The following is a 20,016-nucleotide window of genomic DNA, read 5'->3' as shown; positions in this document are numbered from 1 at the left end:
CAAACCTCCCGCCCACAGCCTGGCCTGGGGTTACCAGGGAGGCAAGTTTGCTCCAGGAGCAGAACTGCTCCGGCTTGGAAGTGCTGGGGAAAGGATGGGATTGAGCCCAGCTCCGATGCTGAGGCACCAAACCACTGGGAATGAAGAGGAACACCCCATCTTGTTCCCAAAATCTGGTAATGACTTGGCTCCTCGGCTGAAGCCATCCTAGACTGTTTTCTCATCCCATTTCCTAGAGGAGCAGACAGATTTTGCTTTAAAATCCCTCATACTCTCATCTCACTGCTGCCCACGTTTCCAGGATGGGGCTGGATTTTCCTGGGGACTGCAGCAGGAGCTCCAGACAAAGCAGGGAATGAGGAAGGACAAGCCCAGATGGTGCCTCCCCCTCCCCACCTTGTCTGAGCCCGGGGGGACCCCAGGCCTCGGCAGATTTTCCCCTTGATCCGCTCACAACAGGCTCGTTTGCAGGAGGCTCTAACCGAGGAATTAGCAGGGGCAGTTCCCGCAGCACCATTTGCCCTCGGAGCAAACAGGATTTTATAGGAGCACAGGGCAGTTTGCTGCGGGATTTATCCTTCCTTGGAGCCACGGGTCCGTGTGGAGGCTCGGGGATGCTCCAGGGAGATGCCCACTGTACCCACCACATCCCCAGGGACGCTCTGAGGGGATCTCCAGGGTATTCTCCGTAACCCCTCCTGCTCTGTGCCTGTCCCCAGAGCTGCTCATCGCTGCTTCTGAATCCCACCTGCCACCTCTTTGTCTCACCTGCACTATGCTGGCGCTTGGTGGCTGTTGGAAGCTGCATCTCCACTAAAAATGGGAATATTCAACATTAAAATGTTTTGACCAAGAGTCCTAAAGAGATTATTTTAGCTGTGGGGGACCAGCTCCCCCCCACCCCAGATCCCTCTGTGGGGGACTGAGCTGTGCCCTGCACTTCCCACCCCTCACAGTGAACTGAGACTGCAACAACTCACATGAATAAAACAAACTTTTAATAATGTACAGCAGAAATCGACAGCCTGGTTTTATATTAAACAAAAGATTTCCTATCTTACACCGTATGTACATTTGCATACTGAAGAGGTAAAGTGGCTAAGTGGCTATTTTCTTACAGTCCTTTGCTAAGAAAATGTACAAAACCAAACAAACCAAAGGGGCAGAGAAGTACCAAGAGTTCTGTCCTGCAGCCACGTACCGCTGATGGACCCCCTCCTTGTCCTGCACCAGGCTCCCCTCGGAACTGCCTGGAATGCTGCTTTTTCCCAGAGCTGCTGCAATTTTTGGAGCCAGGCAGCAATTCCCATGTGCTCCGTCAGCTCGGCAAGCACTGGCACCCCCGGGCACCAGTTTGCATGAAAGTGCTGTGTAAATGCTACATGGTCAGCGTTCCTGCCGCGGATCCTGCTTGGTTTTCCCCATCTCTCCCGAAACAAAGCTTTTCCTAAAATCCTGCTCGTGGGGATGTTGCCCTTCCCTCATCCCTTCTCACCCGCTCGCCGGCCGCTGTTTGGTTTAGCGCTGAGGCAGGTGCATGTGTGGCTACAGTTGGAGGGGGTGAGTCAGTGCAAGTTCGGAGCCGACGGCATCCTTGGGTGCCGGCCTGCAGCCACTGGGATGGAGACCCAACGGAGAGCCTGCAGTACCTACAGCTGGGTGATGTCCCTGCCTGGCCTGCCCGTCCTTCCCCCCGCTCCCAGGGCATCCCTGGCACCTGTTCCAGTGGCCTGGGAGTCCTCAGGGCTTGCAAGTGCCTGCCACCCCCTCGGCCTCTCAAGGCAGGTTTAAGGGACACGCGTGCCTGGAGACCGGTGGCAATCTGTGGCTGAGATGTGACTCAGGACAAACCGGGGGGGGACAGGGGACCCCTATCCCACTCTGCGAGCCGGCGCTCCCACGGCAGATCCGCGCCGCCAAAAACTCCTTGGGGGATGCAAAACGGCCCCTAACATGATTCAAAAACCACACTCCTCACTTTATACAAGATCATGGACACACGGGGAATTGGGGGGAGAGGGACACATGGACAGGGACACAGACAGCAAGAACAGAGGGATTGAAATAAAGACTTAACCCTGGCGGCCGGAGCAGAGATGAAACCTCACCATAGAGAGCAGGAGCAAGGTCAGAGTAGAAACAGTTCCAGTGTAAATCGAGCTGTGCATTTGGTTTTTTTTCTTTTTTTTTGCAGTGATTTCTTTACAAACCAACAGGTCAAGAGGTAATAATTAGAGATTGTTTTTCTGCTCTTAGAAAGAATTAACAATATTCAAAAAAGCTAAAATCCAGACCCTCCCAGAAAACAATAATAATAATAATAATAATTAAAAAAAATAATAATCAAAACCACTCCAGTTAAAAGTTATGGCTTCAGAGTTCTCTGCTGCAGACACTGACCTGACTTCCACACCACGGCTCTTCCTGACTGCCAAAGTCATCACGGCAGCCACAGCCCTGACTTCCATGTTTGCTGTAGTCACCCCACCTCTCCCTCACCTGGATTCAGCACTGAATCAAAAGAAAACCCATGCAGATCCCCCCACCCCACACTGAGACACAGCCACTTCCACATTAGGAGATATTTATACACTTATATTAAAATGATGGATGTTGATTTCCCAACCCACACCTGCAGTCAGATCCTGCCCAGCGCCTCTGCGAGGTGCAGAGCACCCCCAGCACCCACATCACAGAGTCACAGAATGAACTAGGTTGGAAAAGACCTTTGAGAGCATCAAGTCCAACCTATGCCCTAACCTAACACCTCCTCATCAACTAAACCACGGCACCGAGTGCCACATCCAGGCTTTTCTCAAACACGTCCAGGGACGGTGACTCCACCCCTCCCTGGGCAGACGATTCCAGTGCCCAATCACTCTTCCAGTGAGGAATTTTTTCCTGACGTCCAACCTGAACTTCCCCATGCGCAGCTCAAGGCTGTGTCCTCTCGTTCTGTCAGTGGTTGCCTGGGAGCAGAGCCCGACCCTCCTCTGGCTACAGCCACCTTTCAGGGAGTTGCAGAGAGTGATGAGGCCTCCCCTGAGCCTCCTTTTCCCCAGACTAAACAGCCCCAGCTCCCTCAGTCGCTCCTCACAGGGCTTGTGTTCCAAGCCCCTCACCAGCCCTGTCACCCTCCTCTGGACACGTTCGAGCGTCTCCACGTCCTTCCTGAACTGAGGGGCCCAGAACTGGGCACAGCACTCGAGGTGTGGCCTCACCAGTGCCGAGTACAGGGGAAGAAGGACTTCCCTGGTCCTGCTGGCCACACTATTCCTGATCCAGGCCAGGAGCCGTTGGCCTTCTTGGCCACCTGGGCTCACTGCTGGCTCATGTCCAGCCTGCTGTCGACCAGTACCCCCAGTTCCCTCTCTGCCTGGCCACTGTCCAACCACTCTGTCCCCAGCCTGTAGTGCTGCATCATCAGGCCCCCAGAAATCTGCCTGGGTGGTGGACTTGGGAACTGTGCTCCCAGGGGAACCGAGTCCTGCATTTCCCCACGTGCCGGCCACAGCGCCTGCTCCATCTCCGACACATCTCAGCTCCCGGCTACCAAGAATTACAAACCCCAGGGGCTCAAGACAAAAAAACCTGGATTCCAGGAGCGATTCTCAGTTCCTTATTTGTTTTGTCTTAAAAAAAGGGAAGGGGTGGCAGTGAGGCAACCTGATGGGACATTCTGGCAGCCGGCGGCGGAGTCGGCACGGCCGCGGCGCCCATCGGGGAGCCAGGGATCCGCTCGGCAGCAGCCCGTCCAAGCTCCACAACGCTCACGACTCAGCACGGAGAGCACCAGCGCAACAGCTCACGAACGGGACACTCGAGATTTGCACATGCACAGGAAGCACGGACAGAGATGAGCCACCCACAGGCAGACACCGCACGGCTATGGAGGAGATGACCAGGCACAGGGACACGCGCACCCCGCGCATGCAGACACCGGTGCGCCCCGACGGCCGCCAGGGCGCTGAGTTGGACTTTTTCAAGCTTAAGAAAAGGAGGGGAAACGGTTTTGTGAAGCTGATCAACTGTTCCGGCTCAGCCTCTCGGAAGAGAGCACCATTTGTTTTGCTTTTTCTGCATTAACGTGCCAGTCCCTGGAAAAATCCTCAAGAGTACGGCAAGAAAACCTTCCCTTTCCCTTCCCACTCCCGGCACCGAGCACCCGGGCTTGGCTCCGACCCCGCCAGTGGGTGCTCAACGCACGCTGAACTTTACAGGGATTTCCTTTAAAGGAACAAAGAGTTACGATCATGGCTGAGATCCCTCAGGTAAAGTCCCTCTCAAGTCTCCACGCTCTCAGGAGATGATCACAAAAGGTTTCAGATTGTTTCATACCCAAGCAGGGAAGAGAGCGATTCTGTAGGCTCCGTCCCCCTGCCTAGCAGCCTGCAGGTCCCGCTGTCTGGTTGTAGCAGTAGGTTGGGCTGAAACACGAGGTAGGCCTCCATCACATGTCTACTGTAGCACAGCAGCTCCTGTGCAGTTTCCTCCTGCTGAGGCTCAGAGCCTAAATTTTCACATCTTCCTGGACACTGAGCTGGGAGAGGGTTTTCTTGATGCGGAGGGCAGTGAGCCGAGCTGCTCCGTTGGCGTACCAGCACTCTCGCATCATCTTGCCCATCACCCGTAGTGCCTGGGCAAAAAACAACAACGAAGGTCAGTGCTCTGCTCTTCCCCTGGCCCCACTGGTCTGCCAGGCTGCTGCTCTGCCTGGGCACTCACACAGCCTCCACACCCCCCAAAATCAGAACGCCCCTTACAGCGCTCACGTTACCTCCTGGGGGAATCACAGAATGGTTTCAGTTGGAAGGCACCCTAAAGCCCCTCTCATCCCATCCCACTGCCATGGGCAGGGACACTTTCCACTATTCCAGCGTGCTCCAAGCACCATCCAGCCTGGCCTTGGACACTTCCAGCAATCCAGGGGCAGCCACAGCTTCTCTGGGCACCCTGTGCCAGGGCCTCACCATTCTCACAGGGAACAATTCCTTCCCACTATCCCATCTAACCCTGCTCTCTGTCAGTGGGAAGCCATTCCCTGTGTCCTGGCACTCCTTGTAAATAAGTCTCTCTCCATCTTTCTTGCAGACTCCCTTCAGGTACTGCAAGGCCACAATTAGGTCACCCCAAAGCTTCTGTTCTCCAGGCTGGACAATCCCAATTCTCTCAGCCTTTCCTCACAGGAGAGGGAGGGGGCATGGAGATGAAAGCAGACCTTACCTCGTAGCTCTGCCACCAGTTTGGGATGTTTGGCCGTAATTTCTGGTCACACACGACCTTCCGCATCTCCTCAATTGAAGGATCAGAGGGTACAAGGTCGTAGTAGGGAAGCTGATACTCCTCATGGATACCTGAAAGGCAGAGCAGGGAAAATGAAATTCCTGGGAACAGGGACCGTGGCCACTGTGCTTGCTAAAGGCAGACGGATAAGGTTTGGGCTCCATGACTCACTGCTGAGATGCGTCAACACTTTGCAGTTATTTAGAACAGAAATGAAGAATCTGGAATTGGAGTTAACAAGAAAAATTCAGGGAAATAAAATGCAGCTGCCTAAACTGGAACAGAGTCAGCAGGCTGGGATCAACACCTCCCAGCAAGGCGCCAGGGTCACTGAATCTCCACAGCAGTGGGACTGTCACACGTGGGATGATGCTGCAGCTGCACATGCCAAGACATTTATACTGATCTGGGGGAGTCCCCCACCAATCGGCACCACCACTTCCTTAAAATCCATCCAAAGGAACATCAGCCACCACTGGGAGCACCAACACCCTTGACCTAACATTGGCCAGGCTTAGCAGCAGTCATGGGTCACTTCTGTTACCTCCCTCAGTGACAACACACAGGGACACGTCCTCCCACAGCCCTGTTCTCGCTCAAACCTCCCAAACTCCCGATCAACAGGAACCCCAAGGTTGTGATCAATAGGAATCCCAGGGCTGGGAGACCCTGGAGCAAGTGTAGCCAATGGCCCAGGCACACAAAGGACGTTACCTCCTGCGTTGCACCTTCGAGCAATCTCCCAGTAGACCAAGCCCAAGGCGTAGATATCGGCACATTTAAATGAGTCAAAATGCTTCATGTTGATGGTTTCATCCAAGACTTCTGGGGCCATGTATCTGCAGAGAGAAAGGAAAAGCATGTTCATTCCGAGAAGGAATTCTCTGGAAGATAGTAAATGATCACTTTCCCCACACAGCACTTCCCAGCAGAAAAAGCTCTGCTTGGCACAGACACCATCAAAACAGAACTGGGCCCCGTGATCTAAGAGAGCAAAGAAAATAACTCAAGAACTCCAGCAAGCTGGGAGAAGAGGTAAAAATGTCCCAAAACTACATCAAGCTCCCAACAGAAGGTCCCAAAGGCTTTAGCGAGGCCAAGCTGCTTGTCACATATCACATGAGCTCCTGGTGCCAGGTTTACACGGCTGGCCCACACCTCCCAGCATGGTGACACCTGGAACATCCCTTTGGCATCAACTCGGGCACAAAACTGATTCTGCAAGACGCTGGGAAATGCTGAATTCAGAGAATTCCCCCAACGCTCAACCAGCAGCTCAGGCATTTCCAGTCACACTCAAACACCTTCAAATGCACTTTCCTACCGTTTGGTGCCGACCCTTTGATTTGGTGCGATGTCAATCGTGTCCGTGACGGAGTCGTGCCGGACGGCCAGGCCCAGGTCAGCGATGGCACATGTGCCATTCTTCTTCACCAAGATGTTCTTGGACTTCAGGTCTCTGTGAGCGATCCCAGGTTTTCCTAGCAGAGCAAAATAAAAAGCAGCAAGGGTCAAGCTGGGGAATTCCATTTGTCGAACGGGCGCAGAGGCAGCACCGGATTTCAGGGCGTTAAACCTGCTGTTGCAACACATTTTCCTGTTTAGATTTGTAAGGAACGGAGCAGGGAAAGGCTCCAATCGTGTTTTGGAGGCGCTGCTGATGCAGTGGCACCCAGAGGCCTCAAGAGGGATGTAAACTCCACATCCCAGCACAGGCGCCGACGTCAGGAGTTTGTGATTCTGCTGCTGCCTGTGCTCACATCCCACCCAGGCAGCGCCAATTTTAGGATGGGATGTGAAATGGTGATATAACTCCTGGGAGCGAGCGCCAGGTTAACCCACTTCGCAGCCAGCCAAAGCAATCGCTCTATTTCTGGTCAATAACCACCAGATGAAGCCGGGCTGACTCAGGCAGGGTTTGCTGTACAGCACATCAGCTCCCTTCAGCAGTCCTGCTTTATATCCTCCCCTCAAGAATTCCCAATGCCTTTTCCAACTTCGGTTTTACCCTGAGTGCCCACGATCTCCATGTGCAGGTGGGCCAGCCCACTGGCAGCAGACAGGGCAAGCTTGATCATGCCCTCGATAGTCACCGTGTACCGATTCAGGTAGTCAAAGAGAGACCCGTGCTCATGGTAGTCAGAGACGAGCCACAGCTGAGTCCATGTCCCATTATCTGCAACAGGAAAGAGATGGAGCTCAGGCAGATCCAGTGCAGGGATGGCCACTGAGCATCCCACACGCTTTTGGGACAGAGCAGAGCTGCTGCGTAAGGCTGCAGCTCCACAGGGGCAAGTAAGAAATGGCTCATATCAGCCGTAGCGTGGCCAGCAGAACCAGGGCAGTGACTGACCCCCCGTGCCAGGCACTGGTGAGGCAACACCTCGAATCCTGGAGTCAGTTTTGGGCAGTGTACAGGCCCTGAGAAGTCGACTTTAGTCAGCTTTAGTCCCCCATGACAAGAAAGACGTGGAGGTGCTGGAGTGTGACCAAAGATGGGCAGTGGAGCTGGGGAAGGGTCTGGAGAACTTCTGAAGAGCGGCTGAGGTAGGTGGGGGCTCAGCCTGGAGAAAAGGAGGCTCAGGGGGGACCTTCTCAGTCTGTTCAACTCCTTGACAGGAGGATGGGGCCAGGTGGGGTAACAAGCGACAAGAACAGAGGAAAAGGCCTAAAGTCGCACCAGGGAAGGTTTAGATTGGGTATCAGAGAAAACTTCTTGGAAAGGGTGGTCAGGCACTGGAACTGGCTGCACAGTGGTGAAACCTCTGCTCTCAGGCACTTCTTACCTTTGTTATCCGCAGCAATAAATCCCAGGATGTTCTCGTGCCGCAGCATCACAGTTTGGTATATCTCTGCTTCCCTGAACCAGGAACGCTCCTCACGTGAAGAGAAGATCTTCACAGCCACGTCACCTCCACGCCACCTGCCCCGCCACACCTCCCCAAAGCGGCCTTTGCCGATGATCTCCTGAAGGACAATTGTCCGAGCCACGGTCCGCTGGACAAACAGAGGCAAGCCTGGGGACAAAGAATCGGAGGAATGAATCTCTGTGGTAGCAGAAAACCTCCTGAAACCCCAGAGGCTGAAGAATGTCCTCAAACCCAGCAGGCTCTACATCTGATAATGACTGGGAGCCTGAGCAAGACCCAAACCAGGGAATGGTGGCAGCTCTTGCGTGGGATGTGCCACTGCTTGGGCAGCATCTGCATTTTGCTTTGAAGCAGAGATCCGGCATGGAGCAGTTGGGGAACTTCTGCTCCACGACAGATCAAAGGAACTGCAGCCTCAATATGCACAGAATGGAACTCGATGAAGTCAGTTTCTGCTAAAAAGCAGAAAACCCCCCCAAATTCCTCTTAAGAAAGGAGTCCCAGCATCGCTGCCATTGCTTACAGAAAGCACGGAGCTCACCTGCTCACAGCATGCATAGAAGACATCCCAAATATTTTACATATAGCAGCAGATGTGCTGCTGAAGGTTTATTCCCTGGTCAAATACCAGGTTGTGACATTCTCTGTCTCCTCTGTGGATTTTCCTGCAGTTTCCATCTGCTGCAAAATGCCTTATATTCTTTAACCCGACTACCTTCCTAGTTCAGAGCCACCACTAAATGATGACTTTCCATCTATTCTGGGGACTCCTTTTAAGTGCTACAGAAGCAAACACTGCACATCATCCACCTGGGGAGACCCAAGGGTTCTCTGGGATGAAATGGGCTGTGCAAATGCACTGTTTGCACCATAAAATGTTGATATGCTGGGATCTTCCCCATTTTCCTGCAGCTTTGATGCAGGTGACATCCTGCATTCCCCTCTGAAAGCCAACAATGCACAGGTTAGCAGCTAATGCCTGTTTCCAACCCAAATCCTGTTCCAAGGCTAAACTGGGAATAGATGCAGCTGTTTGAGGTATCCTCTTGCAGTTAAGGAGGAGTTTAACTATTGCTCTTACCACAACAGAATTTAAACATCCCTTCGAGTTACTCATGACAGACCCCCTGAACAGACTCATGACAGACTCCCTGAACAGGCTCCGAGGCAGCAGCCTCACCGCTGTGGCAAAGCTGTGGCAACCACGAGCCCAAAGAGACAACTCCAGCTACAACTTCTCATAGGTCACGTCCTGTCATCTTGCAATACCTGAGCCAGAGCCGGAGGTGGAGAGATCATAGACCAGATCTTGCAAGGTCTTATCCTTGGAAAGGCACATTTCACAAGAAGGGTCTTCCATGTCCAGCCGCTGGCGGTTGTGGTAGACTCGTTGGTGGTGATGGAACACAAAGACTACAATGATCATTACAACAAACACGAGGAAGACGGGCCCGGCAATCACCGCCACCAGCTCCACGGGACCCCAGCTTGATGGGGGCTCATTGTCTTTCAGGTGTCCTTGGGAGGAAAGGGAGGAGAAAACCAGACACTTTGAGAAAATTATCATTCCTTTGAGGACTTTCTTCTTGTGTTTTACTGTTCTCTCAGAGCCTGGACAACTTTAGCCTGGGGACACATCAAACAACGATGTTAAGGTGGGGCTGATCATCAGGCAGGCAAAATGAAGCTGAAACCCCAAAATGAAGATGGAGCTGCAATTGTGAGATCAGGGATTATGGGCATTCATTCTTTTAGACAGGAATGTGTTCTGGGCTGATTTTCCAGAACAGCCTGCAGTTCACCTTCCATTTGAACTCAACCAGTCAGCCAGGCCTCCCTACTCCCTCTTTCCCTTTTGCCCTGCAACAACCACTGAACTTGTACCTAAGACAATTATTTGTTCTTTTGAGCACAGATGAGACCTCCTCACTGCTCCCAAGGAAAATTACTCCACAGTCTTCACAGCACCCACTAAAAACCAGCCCAAAACAGAAAGTAGGAGGCATGAGGAAGCACCACATGCCCTCTCCGTCCCAGGAATGAGAAGCAGAAGTTTCCCACACCCTCACTGAGAGGCAGAGCTGCTTCCCCTGCGTGTATTCTGAACCCGGGCACCTTCCTCCCCACACACTTTGCTCTGAAGCTGCTGCAATGTTCCCACACTTGTGCTCAGCACTGAAAAGATTTGGACTTCTGGAAGGGAAGCAACTCCAGCTCATAAAGGCAGGTCCAGCTCGGTGACAAAGGGAACGCATGCATTCCCATTTTAGTTTGAAGTAGTTTGTTTTCTCCACTTTACAGATGAAGGAAATAAACCCAGTGCTCAAGTTCATGCAGCAACTGAAGGGAAGAAGTGAAAACAGGGCCGAGAACTCCAAATTCCCAATCCCAAACAGACAGCTCCTCTCCTCCCACTTCAAACACATGATTTATCTGACTCTCTACTCACCGCTGGGAACCATTAAATCAATTTTGTTGCAAAAATCGGAGTAGCAGCAGTGAGTATTACGCAGATCCTCTGAACTCAGACAGTAGAAGGGTTTCCCAGCAGGAATCAATTTTGCCTCAGGAATGCAGGTCCGAACATGGTGTTTGACACCATCTAGGTTGAAGACCGAGACCATGCAGGCGCCGTCCGTCTCACACGTGGAGTTGGCTTGTTTGCAGTCAGAGCACAGACATGTCAAAGCTGAAATCAAAACAAGATCAACTCCTTAAAACCCACGGAGAGCAAAAGCTCGAACAAGAGGAAACCTTCTTTATATTCTCCATTCCAGAAGGGCTGTTCTCAAGCTCTGGAAGAACCGGCTCTGCGAACAGCACAAGTCATACCCAGTATTCCAGACCTGCAAGAATCCAATTTCGGCATGAAACAGAGTGTGGAGGCAGAGGAGCCTTTCCAGGAGGTGCCTGCCCAGGCAGCCCTTTGCCCGCCCCTGTTGCAATCACCACCAGCGGTGACCCAAATCATCCCTGCAAACCGGGCGAGATCCGACTGAGATCCACTCCCAGCCCAACCTCGGGTCAGACTCAAACCAAAACCAGCAATTACTCAAACTGACTGACCTGATTCCACCTGGGCTGACTGTCCAGGCTCCAGGAGCTGCCCAATCTGGGCTGGCAAGGGACGACCACCCCGGCTCACAGAGACAAGGAGCAGCTGGCAGATGCCAAACCAAACCCAATCCCAACCGACTGCACGAGCCAAGCGTGCTACACCCAGCTAGATCAGCCACTTATTTAGTAACTGCTTTCCTGATCTGAGACACTACCTTGGGTCAAATAAATTCCTGGCTTTTCGCCTGCTCTCCACAAAGATTATTTGGATAAAGAGAAGGAGAAACTCTGAGGCAGATTCCCACATTTTTCCACCTCCCAGCTGTCACTGTACTTTCCTCAAGCTGCCTGAAAAACTGTAAGCAAATCCCCAGGCCTTGCCATCCTTGGGAACAAAGAGGAATCCAACAATGTCAAGAAGAAGGGTGGGGCTTGTTTAGCAGCATGCCGGGTTTTCACCAGCTTTCCTCAGCTCTCCCAGCCTTCCCAGAGGGAATCCAAAACATGTCCCTACCCGCTGCAGAAATGGGCTTTCAGGTAGGGAGGGTGTGAAGAAGGGTTTTAAAAGATACAAGTGCCACAGTTAACTCTGCCCAGGCTGATCTAAATCCTCCCAGTGTAAAGTCACACACAAAGTCACCTCAACACTCGTGTGTGGGGCCATGTTACCTTAAGCTTAATGAAAAACAAGCTGGTCCTGATTTACTCACGGTTGGTTTAGGAGGAAGACACCCATTAGCCCTTATCCCAGAGACCTGGGTAAATCAATCAGGGTAATTGCATTACTATTCACTTAAGTCTCTCTGGAAGCTGCTCCTCCTTTTCCAGCTGTTGTTGCGAGCTGTTTCAGATGGGCTGAATGTGGGTGCTGGTTAGTTTGGAATCAACAGATTCAAAACTGCAGTGAAAAGCCAGTGACAAGAGCCAAGGGAACGTCTGGAGCTGTGTCAGGAGAGGTTTAGGATGGGTATCAGGAAGAGGTTCTTCCCCCAGAGGGTGGTTGGGCACCGAACAGGCTCCATGGTCACAGCCCCGAGGCTGCCAGAGCTCCAGGAGCATTTGGACAACACTCTCAGGCACAGGGTGGGATTGTTGGGGTGTCCTGTGCAGGACCAGGAGTTGGATTGGATGATCCTGGTGGGTCCCTTCCAACTTAGGATATTCCAGGATTCTGTAACTGTGATTAAAACCTGAAGAGCTGTTGAGTGAGACACCTTTAAAAAGCATCATGAGCAAATGTAGCTTATTACCAGGTGCTCAGCACAGGCCAGTAAAAAGGGACACGGGACAGAAAACGGACAGGGAAGACCCTCAGACTGATCTGTGTTGAGAAGGGTGCAGAACATCCACAGATTCTGAAGATTTTAAGAGGAAATATTGTAATGAAAGGAAAAAAACCCTCCACTAACATTCACCTCAAACAGCTCCAAGATCAGTGTTTTCCCATGGTCAGCAGAGTGCAGAAAAGACAATTCTGAAGAATATATACACTTGGGGGAACAAAGGTTGGTGATAAAGGAGATTTTATGAAAATCTGAGATGGCAAAGAGCAGCCAGGGCACATTCCTGCCTTCATGTCTACTTAAAAGGAAAAGGTCTTTTAAAGCATCTCCCTTATTACTTATCAAAAGCTCGAGGTACAAATTAAAAACATTTAACCCACACACATTTCACTGTGTAGGTTCTTTTCAGTTTGATTTAGATACAACAAAACTGAACTTTGTTCCTGTTGCACTCATTTTTGAGGTCTCAATCCCAAGATTTAGGCTGTGGCAGTTTTGCTTCCAGAAGCTCCAAAGCAAACAAAGCACTTCAATGCACTAATAAAACTGGTTTTGTAAACTTCTGAGTGAAGTATCTGGCCTGAAACTAAGCATGCCTTTGAGAGGGAAAGCAGAGAAGCTGGTTGTGTCTGCTCAGTCTCATTTGTAGGATTAAAAACCAAAAAAAAAAATCACTTTACCTGCAAGGTATGATACCAGAGCCCCAGCCCCGAGACAGAGCGAGATCCTTATCTGTTCTGTGCAGAAAGCCAAAATTTCCTGCTAAGGAGGGGGATGCCCCACGGCTTCACTTCACCCCGTTCCCCCTCTGAGACAACTGCTCTTTTTTAACTTCAATTCTTATGTTTGCACCTCAAAAATCCCCACGGTCGGAGAGCAGCTGGAACAAAGAGAATGGAGCCTTCAGCACACGACTGTCCTTCTCTACACGTCTCATCAGAGACCCTTGAGGGGCTTTCCAGGTACTGCTGGCCAGAACCTCCAGGCTGCAGGCAGGAACTCTCCAATTTTCTGTGTGTGCCAGGGAGGAAAGGCCTGTCTGCACCAGGGTTCACTGGGAAGCTCCTGGCAAAGAGGAGAATTACAGTGCAACTCACGCGGGTCCAGTAACTCCAGTTTGGTTAACCAGAAGGGAAAACTCTTCTCCTATCAGAAACCTACTAGAAGCCAGGAAAAAGCAACTGTTGTTTGCCCTTGGGTGGGGGACAGAAGGTGGACAGGGAAGCAGAGCCCCCCGCAGGTATCTCTTGGGTGCTCTCGAGAGCAGCCAGGGCAAAGCAGGAGTGGATAAAGGGATTTTTCATGCCAACAGCATTCTTTTTTCTTCGGGAAGAAAAGCTCCTATTGAGCCAAACATATAATCTACTTAATAAAAGAAACCGCCTGGGCTGAAGGAAATAGATGGGGTGAAGGGAAACAAAGAGCAGTTCCCAGAGCTGGGGCGGCGCGTTCCCCCCTCGCAGAGCGCCCGGGGATGAGTCTGTGTGGAAGGTGCAAGCGGAGCTGGAGCAGAGCCCGCCCGATCTGCTCCCCACACCGACATCCCGCTCGGAGCCCAGCCCAGCCCTTCAGACACTGTTTGAACAAGCCCAACGTTCAGCTGCAGATCCTGTGCATGAAGCTTTGTTCTCACTGGAGAGATGGAGCAGGTTGGAGCAAACCTTGCTGTGATTCGGCCGGGCGCAGCCAGCCGAGTGCAGGGCCTCTTCCCCAAAACCAGAGAGGTCAGTCAGCACTGCCAAAAGACAAGCTCTCCTCGATCCTCAATGTATCCCAGCCCAGGGTTTGACTCCTTCAAGCCCAAGAGCTGCTTCTGCTCCCCACGAGGTTCCCGGGTTACGGCCCCAGCTCTGAAAGAATCCCGGGGCACAGAGGTATCCATAACCCCCTGCATCAACCACTGAAGAGAGGAAAACAAGGGCTGGCTCTCTCCCACCAAATCCCCCCCATTAAAAGCAACCTGTATTCCCAAAATGAATCCAAACAAACAGGTGGGGGGCTGTAGATTCAAGCTCTATGCTCCAGGGAGACTCAAATACTGAGCTCTGACAGGCAAAGAACATTTCTCCTCCTTTCCCAGCAACTCTCCGAGCTCATTTTGCACATATTTATTCTCACACGGAGTTGCATGTGTCAAGATGTCTCTGCAGCTAGACAGGGGAAAGTTTCACAGCAAAATCTCCTGCAATGGTGTTAACCACCTTTTGGAATACATTTTCCAGCATCTCTCAAAGCTGTGCCTGAGAAAGATGCCATTTTCTCAGGGCTGAACTCTACCTGATCAATATGTATGAGGATAATTAACCTGAAGATGATCATTGGTAAAATTGCCAATAACCACCCACGTATTTACCAGATAAACAGATTTTTTGCAGGGATTGTAGCTGCTGTTCTTTTTCAACAGTTTGAATTGAGGCTGGAAGAATGTTTGCCCTGACTTTGAGCTTTTCCAAGGCTCTGGAACAGGAGCTGCAATTGATTGTGTCTTTGTGCAGCACCAAACTTAACGAGCCCCACTCTGGGAGCACCAGTTTCATGCTGCAGCAGCATAACGGCAGCAACAGAAATGGGAAACAATTGGCTTTGTAGCTCTGCTGCTTCTTCAGATGCTTTAATGAAGAGGGACGTGTGTAAACATGCTGGAAGAAAGAAATACCTGTCAGTGTCTGGCTCTGTGCTGTGCCAAAATAAAGAACAATCCGTATCACAGGGGGTTAGGAATAATATCCATTCCCTCGTGGTGAGGGAGCAGAGGTGTGTCCAGGAGTCCCTGCGTGCTCCTTGTTCAGCTGGATAAAGGAACAGAGCTCCAAGAAAACAACCAGCTCCCATTCCCAAAGGCAACAATGAGGGCACACTGAGCCATCTGATGAAGGCTTTAAAGAAAAAAGATTTACTTTCCATTATATTATCATGGAATCCTGGAATGGCTTGGGTTGGGAGGGACCTTAAAGCCCATCTTGCTCCACCTCCTGCCATGGGCAGGGACACTTTCCACTATTCCAGCGTGCTCCAAGCACCATCCAGCCTGGCCTTGGACACTTCCAGCAATCCAGGGGCAGCCACAGCTTCTCTGGGCACCCTGTGCCAGGGCCTCACCACCCTCACAGGGAACAATTCCTTCCCACTATCCCATCTAACCCTGCTCTCTGTCAGTGGGAAGCCATTCCCTGTGTCCTGGCACTCCCTGTATGTAAGTCTCTCTCCATCTTTCTTGCAGACTCCCTTCAGGTACTGGAAGGCCACAATTAGGTCACCCCAAAGCTTCTGTTCTCCAGGTTGGACAATCCCAATTTTCTCAGCCTTTCCTTCTAGGAGAGGTGCTCCATCCCTCCGATCATCTTGCTGGCCCTTCACACTCACATTCACCTTGACTGTTCTGCTGCTTGGTGTCTGCAACTGGGATCCTGACATCCCTTGCTAGGAGACATTCAAGTCCAAAGTGACTCCTCCAGTGTCTCCTCCAAGCCGCCATAGCCAGCTCGTCTGCACCCACGGCCTCCAAAATCAAATGTTAGGCCAGTTCTGGATGCTCTCACTGCCCATTTCCTTACTAAGGAGCTGGAGAAATGAGCACGGATCTGCCCTTCCACAGATACAGCACCACCACCTCGAGTACCTTCCCTACATCTTGTTTCCCCTTCAATTTCTCCTCCTATTTTGGATTAAAACATCTTTCTTTTGGTTCTTGCTGGTGCTTATGATATCTACTGACCCACTGCTGCTAAACGAAATGGAGTTAAAATTAGCTGCAAAGCACTATGAAAAAACAAAGCACTTTAAAGCAAGTCATCCAGAAACTAAACATTATCCTGGGATATTTCAAGTTGGAAGTAGGAGTCTCAACTTCTTTGAGCTGGCTGCAGTCCCCTGGCACAGGCTGGACCTGACGTGAAGGCAGCACGGCTGACTAGAAAACACACGAAATGGAAAAAAAAAAAAAAAAAAACAGAGGCAGGAAGAATGTGCCTTTAAAGTGCAGAACTTTCCCTGCATCTACTCAAGGAACACAAAAGAGCTTCTAAATGAATTGTAAATAAGGAATTGATGGGAGTCTCATCATTAAGAGGTTAATTAGAAGAAGCCTTGATGCTTCTGCTGTTGCTCTCCCACCCAGAACACAGACACATGGCTCCCCATTCCCTCTCTGGGCTCTGGTCTGACACCTATTTTGTGTTTTAACTTGTCAGGAAACCAGCTTAGGAGTCAACAGACCTCACACACCGGTGCTGTGGAAGAACATCCTGCACACCTGATGCCCAGGTTTATTTATCAAGGTTCCAAGACTTCAGACCCATCCTGGCTACTCTCAGGCAATTGGCTTTTCCAGAGTGGAAATACATTGTTTAACATCCAGCAATCCACAGGTACTTCCAAGACGGCCACAAAAGGCAGCGAGACTTTATCAAGGGGATTTAAAGTGCAGGGAAGGCTCTTTTTCTGCTGAAAATAAATAAATAAGGGTGCACAAGAGAAGCACAGGGCAGCTGAGAGCCAGGGGCTTAAATAAGGAGGACAAAGGAGCTCCCACCCAGCATTTCATGGCTGTAAAACCCTCACAGAGAAGCAATTCCTGCCTGGTCTGCTCAGGGCAGGACACGTTCCCCTGGTCACCACCCAGTGAACTTTGCTTGCTGCTAAAGAGAACTGACGTTTGACTTCACTCCTTTCGCAACAGCCATTTCCGGAGCATCTACTCTCCTGGCAGCGTATCCAGGGGAAAGGAAAAAAACAACCCAAGCTGTCTGGCCAAGGAGCTGAACGAGTTCAAGAATGCTTGTTGGACACTGTTTTTAATTTCCAGTTAGAGAAAGGCTTTCTTGGAAAGTTGTAGGATATAACTTATGGACCAAGCAGCATTTGCCTGATTTAACTGGGTAAATATTTGAAGCAGGTGTTTTAATAATAAAATCTGCTGCTCCAAAATTGTTCCCCAGGGTGGGTTTTTGATTTATTTCAAGCAAAGCCAACCTACAACACCCCGTAGCCATCGTTGCAAAGGTGCCTTTCTTGATTATTTTCCTTTTTTTTTAAAGGAAGGGGCTGGAGGCGTGTTGCCTGCACTGTTTACTGACACGCAGAGGTTCCCCGCTCCCCAGCACTGCAGAAATTCTGATGTTTTTCCAGCCTTTCCCGGAATAAGCAGCTGTTAAATCTCCAGTATGAAGCACAATAGTGAGGGCAGCCCCGGCATACCAAACGTGCATCATGGCTGCTCGAGCAGCGAACAATTCCCAGGGTGATTCCCTGTTCCCTGCCATCCTGCACCTCATTCCATGAGTGCAACTCCCTCAAATCCAGGCTGAGCTCACACCTTGTACTGAATGAAAGCGTTCAGCACACACTGAGCGGAAACAATAGTCACTCATAGAGCCCAAAATCAAAGGCGCCGGGAGTCGCCAAGTTTCCAGGGGATTTGTACAGTCAATTGGTCCTTTCCTGTTTATTAATTATGATTTTTTTTTTTAATAAACGCCAGCCTTTACCTAAGTGAAAGCCTGAGAACAGCCGTGCCACGAGTCTCATCTGATCCTGCTCTGCCAGTTATCACAGAGCAGCTGAAACACCCTTGTAAGGCTGGGTTTTACCTGAGGTTACACCGAAACACAGCTACTCTCCTCCCAAAAGCACATTTCTATTCCCAAATTCCCAGAACTCACAGGTAAACCCTCACCTGCAGCCCAGGTGAGGTTTGAAGCCATTTCTGTGCTCTAACAAGCCCAGATCTGCACACACACACTTATTACCCTCCGACGGTCGGTCGGGAATGCAGAACACAAACGGCAAGAGGTTGGGGAGGAGAGAAATATTCCACTGTGGAGCCTGTCAGAACAGGCACCTAAGTTACACAACAGCGATCACCCCGATAGCCACAGAGCTGGACTGCACTGGGAAGCCTCGGACACTGGAGGCAATGGCCACCTGCCTGTCCTGTCCCCCTGAGAGATGCTCGGTCAGGCCCTTCCTCTGGGGAAAGGGCCGAGTTCACCCCAAATCAGGAGCCTTGCTTTTCCTAAAATTGGAGCCGAGATCCGCCACTTGCCCCAAGCCTGGAGCAGAGGGCCCCCACTCTTCCCAAACCCAGAGCTGAGACCCGTCACTCTTCCCTCTGGAAGAGGCCAAACCGGGTCAGGGAAAGGAAATGGATCGACACGGAACAAACAACCGACACAAAGAGGTTTTCCTCCCTCGCCTCCCTCCAGACAAATATTTACAGTTGTTCTAGTCCAGAAGCTCAGGGTATGGAAAGGTCCCCTTAAAAGCCCGAACTGCCGATTCCAGAGGGCTGGATGTTACAGACACACTGCCATCTCTGGGGCACGGGGAGCTGCCAAGTTCCCCCTGGGATGGACCACAGGACAATGGGAAGAGGCCACAAACTCCAGAACTTACACAACAACACGGTAGCACTTCCCACCTTGAGCTGACACACTCCTCTGTGACAAGCCCAGAACATCTCTGAGACCCCCAAGCTCCTCCTCTGTGAAAAGCCCATAAATCCCAATTCCCATCGTTATCCCCTGAAACCATGCTGAAGGCTCCCAGATCTCTTCCCAAGGTGAGCATAGGCCCCTTCAGAGCATCCCCTGGCACTGCAGGACCCCCCGGCACTGGGAGCCAACCCCCAGCCCCAATTGCTGCTGCCCCTCCCCGACAGCCCCCCATCTCCTCTGCAGGGAAAAGCGACTGTCCCAAACCAGCTCCAGGGACCCCTTCACACCACACACCCGTGAACCCCCTGAGAGCCCCCCCGGCCAAGCTCAAGCCCTCCAAACCTCCAGCACACGTCCTTGTTGCCTTCAGAGTCCCCCCTGCTTCCAGGACCCCTAACCCCATGGATCCCGCCCCTAAGCCCTTCTCTTCAGCCTGAAACACCCACCCCTATGTCCCCGCCCCAAACCCCTCAGGGGCCTCCTCACAGCCTTGGGGGCACCTCCAGGCCCCTCCAACCCTCTCGCCTCCCCCATGCCATGATCCCCCCGCCGCAGCCCTTCTCGCAACCCTAAAACACCCACCCCTGCGTCTCCCCGCCCCCAAACTCCTCAGGGCCTCCTCACACCTCCAGCTCCCTCAGCCCTCTCCCACCCCCTTTCCGCCCCCCTCCCCAAGCCCCTCTGAAATCGCCCCTCGGCCTCAGCCCCCACTCGCCCGCCCCACAGCCGCCCCCCTGCCCCACAGCCGCCCGGCAGCCCCAGGCCCAGGCAGGCCCCGGCCCCTCCCCCCCGCTGCCCTCAGCCCCCCGCATCGCCTCACTCGCGGTTCCCTCCGCATCGCCCCCTGCTCCCCCTCACGACCCTTCCCCGGTCCTCCCCGTTCCCCTCACGGCGGGGGCGGGGGCGCCGCCATGTTGTGCCCGGTGCGGGCCGGGTCCGGCGCCGCCGCTCACTCACCGCGGGCCCCGCCGAGCGGCCCGGCCAGGAGCAGGAGCAGGGCGAGCAGGACGGCGGCGGGGGGCGGCGGGGGCCGGCGGGCGGCGGGAGGAGCCGGCGGGGAGCGGGGGGCCCGGGCGGCCATGGCGGGGA

General features: G+C 52.2%; 1 protein-coding gene across 2 annotated transcripts; it reads right to left on the bottom strand.

The window, feature by feature from the left end:
* Positions 1–981: 981 nt before the first annotated feature.
* ACVR1B (activin A receptor type 1B) lies at positions 982–19,966 on the bottom strand. 2 transcript variants are annotated; one of them, XM_042028930.1, is made up of 9 exons: positions 19,885–19,966; positions 10,603–10,842; positions 9,423–9,671; positions 8,070–8,300; positions 7,292–7,459; positions 6,608–6,764; positions 5,998–6,122; positions 5,224–5,354; positions 982–4,636 (listed from the first exon to the last, which is right to left on the bottom strand). In XM_042028930.1, the coding sequence occupies exons 2-9, from the start codon at positions 10,775–10,777 to the stop codon at positions 4,511–4,513; spliced, it is 1,362 nt and encodes a 453-aa protein (XP_041884864.1). In that variant the 5' UTR covers positions 10,778–10,842; positions 19,885–19,966; the 3' UTR covers positions 982–4,510. The 2 variants fall into 2 exon arrangements, with proteins under 2 accessions (XP_041884864.1, XP_041884865.1); XM_042028931.1 differs by lacking the exon at positions 19,885–19,966 and adding an exon at positions 11,220–12,295.
* Positions 19,967–20,016: the final 50 nt, after the last annotated feature.

Source organism: Corvus kubaryi, unplaced genomic scaffold (assembly GCF_017639235.1).
Source record: "Corvus kubaryi isolate FWS band 111438036 unplaced genomic scaffold, C.kubaryi_AGA036_p1.0 37309, whole genome shotgun sequence".
NCBI lineage: Eukaryota > Metazoa > Chordata > Aves > Passeriformes > Corvidae > Corvus > Corvus kubaryi.
Note: the sequence above shows the minus strand (reverse complement) of the source record. Positions and strands in the feature narration are given on the sequence as shown.